The sequence below is a fragment of the Primulina eburnea genome, chromosome 15 (genome assembly GCF_022965805.1).
Source record: "Primulina eburnea isolate SZY01 chromosome 15, ASM2296580v1, whole genome shotgun sequence".
Taxonomy (NCBI): Eukaryota; Viridiplantae; Streptophyta; class Magnoliopsida; order Lamiales; family Gesneriaceae; genus Primulina; species Primulina eburnea.
Window position 1 is genome coordinate 10045747 of NC_133115.1, and position 7332 is coordinate 10053078.

General features: G+C 34.3%; 1 protein-coding gene across 1 annotated transcript; it reads left to right on the forward strand.

Annotated features, from left to right (window-relative positions):
* Positions 1 to 4805: 4805 nt before the first annotated feature.
* LOC140814026 (uncharacterized) lies at positions 4806 to 7097 on the forward strand. Its single transcript, XM_073172877.1, has 4 exons — positions 4806 to 4980; positions 5459 to 5718; positions 6382 to 6481; positions 6575 to 7097. Exons 1-4 carry the CDS (start codon positions 4932 to 4934, stop codon positions 6829 to 6831), a joined length of 666 nt encoding a protein of 221 aa, XP_073028978.1. The 5' UTR covers positions 4806 to 4931; the 3' UTR covers positions 6832 to 7097.
* The last annotated feature ends 235 nt before the right edge of the window (positions 7098 to 7332 follow it).

Genomic DNA, 7332 nt, shown 5'->3' on the forward strand with positions numbered 1-7332 from the left:
GCTGTCGTATTAGGTTGCTATGAAGCTGTTAACATCGAGGAACAAGGTGTCTAGGGGCTGGAGTCGAGTGAGGGTCAAGAATTGTTGAGGGCTGAACACTTTGTCTTGTGGTTGGTCTCGTTTGTGGCTAGATCGGAGGATTTAAGGGAGCCGACCGTGCAAGGGACGTTCTAGGCCATGGAACAGACCCTGGTGGGTCTGAGTTATGGTCTAGAGTGTCTCAAACGCTGCTGGTTTCGGTGTTAGGGCCGGTCGATCGTGTTATGTGAGGGTTGGTCTCGGTGGAGTCCTTTTGGTGGCTAGCAAGTGCGTGAGTCGTGCAGCTTGCATGGGGCTGTGGCCATGGGTTAAGTAGGTCCATAGGGGTAAGTGATGGGAAGGAAGGGTCAGCTCGGATCAGGTCCTCGTCGGTTCAGGCTTGGGTCGAGATTTGGAAGCCTAGGTGAGTTAAGGTTCAATCTTCCTTGCTTAAAGTTGGTCCAGCAGGTGTTCGGTCGTGTTCGAGGGTATTAGGTGGTATGAATTAAGTTGTGAAGGGGCTGGTAGTGTGTGATTAAGGTGTGTTAAAAATCTGAGAAATTTTGGTTGAGTTTCGGGTTCGGTCGTGTTCGAGGGTATTAGGTGGTATGAATTAAGTTGTCAAGGGGCTGGTAGTGTGTGATTAAGGTGTGTTAAAAATCTGAGAAATTTTGATTGAGTTTCGGGTTAAAACCGGGACCCCGGTCTAGGTTTTAAAACGAGTCGTTTAAGTTTGATAGGGCTCGAGTTTATGTCTAAGAAATGTTTATAATATGCTTTGAGGTGTTTTAAGGATTTTGGTAAGCTGCAGGTCGAAATTGTGAGGTCCAAGGGTAAAATGGTCATTTTGGGTTTCTAGGGGAGGGGCAAAATGATCATTTTGCACCAGAGTCGAGTTTTAGTCCTGGCAGTGCGCTGAGCAAAATTTGTCATGGTTTTAAATGTTTATGTATTATGTATATGATTTTTACGTAATTATGAAAAATACGCTTCATGCTTGGTTTTAAGAAAAATTTACGTATATGCATGATTTTATTAAGTGATGAATATGATGACATGTTTTGAATGATCAGAGTTGGTTGTGAGTATTACGATGACATGATGACATGTATGGGCAAGAGTCAGTGGACGGGTAATGTTGTCGCTGATGTCCCCGCCGTCGGGTGCCACGGTTACACGTAGATGGATCCATCGACTGACATGATGATACGAAAGTCACAACTAATGAACGAAATTCTTTTAAAAGAAATGAACACGTATGATGTTATGTTGAGATATATTTTTACATGTATGTTTTATTATGTTTATGCTTAAAAGATCATGAAATGTATTTTTTACGGTACTTTTCACTGTTGCTTGATATGTATATGTATTTGTTATAATGTTACAGGTGTGTTGAGTCTTTAGACTCATTAGGTGTGAATGATGCATGTGAGCATGTCGATGAGGAGGCTGGAGGTGCCGAAGTCTGAGTAGGTAGGGCTGGATGTGCGCACACGACTCGAGGACCATATTTTCCGCACATCACATTTTTATGATTTATGAATGGACATGAACATTTTTTTATACGCTTGTTTTGACATGTTGAGGATTTTGTTAAGATTTTTACTTGTTTCTTATTTGCATGATTTTGAAACGTAAGTCTAGGTGTGTTGACTTGTCTTTTATTTAAATTGCAGTATTTTATTGATTACGATTATTGTTAAAATGTGTATTTTTCAGTAGTCTTGCATGCATGCCTAGAAGGTGATTTTTCGAGATTTACAAAAGTAAAAAAAATCGTAGCATTTTAAAATTAGTAGATGTTTCAACTTATCTCTTGCCAAATTGAAACTCTTAGCACACTCTCGTTGTAGGCCGCAACTTCACAATTCACATAATGTTTAACGTCTCTTATGCCAAGATTGCAAATACATTATTTAATGCCTTTGTGTGAAGATTCACTCGACTCAAATTTTAAACTCAACTCTCATGTATATGTTTAAATGATTGTGTGTGAGGATATTTACAGTGTATGTATATATCAAATGTATCATTACACTTGGGTTTACTTTCATTCAAACTAATTTCTTAATTTTAGTTGTCCATACTTTGAATTTCCTTCAAAAGATTGTATTTGATCTTAAAGATGATGTATTTATCGGCCCTGAGAATTATATATATACGTTAGACACAATAATATGACTGCTTGGCAAGTTTCTATAATTTTTCTGATATTGAAACGGTCATGTCCGCCTTATTGGCCACTTTTCCAGGGCCTAACTACTTTGATGTCCGCTGGCAGTTTGGCTCGTCAGCTAGGCTGAACCAAACTGATGAGGTCTGCTGAAATCAGTTGCGTATATCTCGTTTTTTTTATTGTCATTTATCAGCATCTTACACTCTAATTCAGGCTTCAATTTTTTTTAATACGAGTTGTAGATGCTAAATCATTCCATTTGGATAACCGAGATGATCGGGTTGACCAAAATACCACAAATCCTTGCTATTTTCGTTGCAATCAGTTTGATCTTTCAACCATCAATTTGCCAATATAACATTCGATTTAGCACAAGTGACGTGAAATGCGATTTGTCCCAAATTGGGATTTCTGTCACCGAGTGTGATATATCATCGAAAAAGTGTAGCTCGTCAGATTTTCAGTTTGGCTAAATTCGAGTTTCAGCTTTCATCTTGAGTTAGCAACTTCACACTTGAGTAAATATATTAAAAATACAATGAAAAAATTTGTTTTCATCAAAATCAATATCGCTAGAGTTTCTAAACCTAACAAAATATATTTACTGAGAAGTTGAGATTCTTTTAATTATTATGTCCGAATAATGAACTTTAAGTTATATATATGATTATTTTTAATAGTTTATTATGTTTTAACAAAAAAAATTTGTAAAAAAATTAATCTTCATTGTAAAATTCAAAACTTTAGCTCCACTAATGCTGATTAAAAATATTGAGCTAGAATTATTCCAAAATTACTGAAGTGGGAAGTGTTCGAATTCAAAGATCTATCTATGCTTTAACGAGTTCAAACATGAATAACATCGAATCTTGTGGAGTAGGGTGACAATTACTTACCTCAATTTTTTTGTCCTTTTTATATTAAAAAAAATTCGAAAATAGGCAACTTGGAATATTATTTTTTAAAAAAGTTAAATTTACTAAAAATATATTTTAAAAAGGTATTGTTCCAGAAACCAGAAATAGGGCTTATCGACTTCTGTTAATCCTAGAAAAAAAAAACAAAGATTTTCATTTCTATATCCATATATCTTGTTTTTTTTTAAAATAATAATAATTGAAATGTGTACAAACCATTGTGAATTAACGAATAATACACGACGAATGTTTTATCTAAAAACATGAGCCAGGCAATCTAGTTTTGTATTTTGTTCGATAATCTCGTATTCAAATTTTAAGAACTAAAAAACATTTTATTGTCATAATTAACACCAAAATACTTATATCTAATTAATATGTCAATAAATTTTAATTTATCATGTTTCTAGTTTTCTAAAAGCCGTTACATTTCTAAGTAAAAATTTGTGTGAGTCGGTCTCACAGATCGTATTTTGTGAGATGGATCTCTTATTGGGATCATCCATTAAAAAATTTTATTTTTTATGCTAAGAGTATTACTTTTTATTGTGAATATCGATAGTGTTGAGATAAAGATTCGTGAGATCGTCTCACAAGAAACCTACTCACAGTTCTATTAGTCTGATGCATTCGAAATGTGTTGATTATGCTAAATATCAAGTTCAAAAACTCTAGATAATACTTTATAAATACCTGTTTTTTATTTGTGAAATCATCAAAATATATATATTTTTTAATTTTTTTGTATATATAATTTGTGATTTTATTTATTTTTTTTAAAGTTGGTATTCGTGTCACTAATGAACTAAATTTTGGAAAAATATCCAATATATATACAAAAATCATAACATGATGGACTATTTAGGTACAAAATAAACATAATTGACTAAATCCCGAACAACCTTAAAATACAGGGACTAAAATGAGTTTTAACCAGGCCCATGTCTTATGCGTTCCATGTGAATAAAATATGTTTTTTTAAAATTTAAATTTATTTATAATTTTTTATTTCATGTTAGGATTATGAGATAATGATAGTTATGACGTAGGATAATGAGATTGTGAGAAGTTTTTGAATGATCAATTTATTTTGTTGCCTCTTAATTATTAAATATATTGGAAGAATGGTAATGATGAATTTGGATATCTATTAAAATGCCAAATATAATCTTTCTACGTAGCGTTGATGTGTCAATTGTTACTAAACATTTCGATAAAAAAATAAATAAAATTTTCTCTAAAGTCTATTACACTATTTATATTTTTGTAAATTTTTTTTTTCAACCATCTTCGTAATATTGATAAAAAAAAATAAAAAACAACAAACTCACAGGCTTGATTACAAATTAAAACATTTCTCTGAGGCACAAGCAATGACTAAAAGGAAAAAGAAACAAAAAAAAATATGATCCTTGAGTGGTGATTGAAAATGACAATAGAGAGTAAGTTATGGATTTTGAGAAGTGACACAAATCAATTAGATAATAATTTGATATCGTTGGTTAAAATGGGCTTGAGAATAGCGCTCCTGAGTAAAAGTTTTTGCGACGGTTTTCCTTACCGTCGCAGATCTGATCGGCGACGGTTTATAATAAATCCGTCGCTATTAGCTACGGTTTTTATTTCTTTCCGTCGCACATAGCGATGGTTTTTCAAAGACCGTCGCTATGATTCTATATATACCGAGTTCGAGAACATTTTCCTGAGGCGATTTTCGCCTATCTCTGGTAGTAGTGAAACTATATAAATTTTTCGAAGTTTCGGTTTTTTATTTTGTACTAACATTGTTCGTATTTATTTCGTAGATTTGCTAGTCGATGCGATTTTCCAGCGTTACGTGGAACTGCATATCTTCGCGCACATCAGGTTTTAAAGTTTTTTTTTTACAAAAAAATTAATAAATGATTTTAATTTTGGCGTAGTAGTATTTGTAAATTTTATGGCAAAGGGTGTGTTGAAAATGCATAAATTTCTTACCTTTTCAGTCTTGTTGGACTGCTCAATAAAACGTGGAATAGGAAAAGCGGTCGTGTCTGGATGAACCCAAGGCGGAACGAAGCCGTGGGTTTGGGTGGGATAGGGATGATGAAAAGACGATGCAATTGAAAATACTGATAATTTTTTTCGTAGTCAATCCAACCATCGAAGAATGACGAATGTTTCTTTTTACTTGTTTGAAAGTGGATATCTGTGGATTTGTTGATTCTTTTTTTTTACCTGCTTTTTAACCTTTATATGTACTCTTTGAGAGATGCATAGTCCCAAGACTTGTTAGATTTGTTGATTCGTTAGTGATTTATTAATGAAGTCTTTACACCATTTAGTTTTTGGTTCGACTGTGTAGTGTATTGCTTTTGTCCGAAAGTTCAAACCTTTTTCTTATGCTCTCTCGAGAAAGTGAAAGATATTGTTGGAGGACATAGAATGGACGAAGTTGAAGATAGTTTTCAGTCGAAAAGGATAGTCTTTGTGACTGTTGGGACTACCTCTTTTGACTCCTTGGTTAGAGCTGTAGATACTGGGGAAGTTAGGGAAGCATTGTTCGAGAAGGGATACACCCATCTTCTCATTCAAATGGGGCGCGGTTCCTACATCCCCATGAAGGTAATGTGAAGGTTTTTTATGATTTTTTTCTTTGATTGATATGTTGATCGTAGTGAATAAATTTTATGCTGTCTCTACAATCTAGCTCTAATCGTCTTGAAACATTGATCTAGTAGCTATCGGGTTTAAATATTAAATATAAATATCAGAAAAATCATGGATAGAAGACACTTTAAGCACTGTTTATTTGTGTCACTGTGAAATTGGTGACATTTTTGGGCATCATATTTCATGTTAGTTTCTTTCAATCTTATGCCTACAACAAATGCTCTTGAGTCATTTTTAATATTTGTGTTTGAGCATGGTCTATTTTGCATCCCTCTTTTTTTTTTAGATTGACATGTCATCTCATCTTATTTCTTTTAAGTTTAGTACATCAAATGATTTTAGAGTCCATCCCGTCTTGAATTTGACATCACCATTTTGAAGTGAACGATATTTTGATTTGAGTTGTTCATCTGCTGGAGATAGCCAACTAACTCTTAAAGGTGTGATTTTCATGGATTTAGATGTGTTCAATTTTCCAGAGTGAATCTATCTAGAGATATAGAAAAGTAGAATTTGGACATGTCGAATAGAGTCTATCGAATGTCTTTATCTTGTCAATATGGTTTCATGGCCTGCTATTATTTGCAATTTTTACATAATGGCTCTCATTTCTAGTCAGCTGGAGAAGATGGGTTTGTCTCAGTAGATTATTTTACGTTTTCACCAAGCATTGCTGACCATTTGAGATCAGCCTCTCTTGTTATCAGTCATGCAGGTCAGTCATTTGCTGCGTTTGCTTTACAAATTGAAGCACTGCTTTTGATAGTAGAACGATCTTTGAAAATCGAGTCTTCACTTGTTTGGACAGGTTCAGGGAGCATATTCGAGACCCTGCGACTGAGAAAACCTCTGATCGTGGTGGTTAACGAGGATCTAATGGACAACCATCAAAGTGAGCTAGCAGAAGAACTTGCAGAAAGGAAGCATTTGTTCTGTGCCCGTCCCCAGACACTTTTTAACACCATTTCAGAAATGGATACCGAAAACCTTGTATCATATGAGCCTGGTGACGCCTCGCCTGTCGCTAGGTTTATTAACCAGTTTCTGGGTTTCTCTAGTGAATGATTCAATGAATCGAAAAAGGATATACTTCAGAATGTTGAGGTTTTGCATAAGAGTAGGTCGTCTCCATTCATTTGCCGCAACAACTTCAGTTCGGTGCTTATCTTGGGCTTTATTTGTTTATAATTTACGGAAATATTTTCATAGGCAAACATACCCTAATTAGTTTCAAATTCTTGAATCGGAAAAAACATTATTTTTCCCTTTTCATTTCCCATTCAAATGTAACTTTTTGCCACTTTGAAGGATATAATTTTCAGTTTACAATATCAACCTATTTTTAATAGAAAGACCATTTGGGAAGAGTTGAATCACTTTCGCCCTATGTGCACCTGCGGGAAGTGTGCTTGTGATGGGGTCAAGAACTGTGAAAAATATGTTCAAATGGAGTATATCATGATTTTCCTAATGGGCTTAAATGATTCATTTACTCACATCAGAAGTCAAGTCTTGCTTCTTGATCTTTTGCCACCGATCAGCCGAGTATTTGCTCTCGTGGTACAA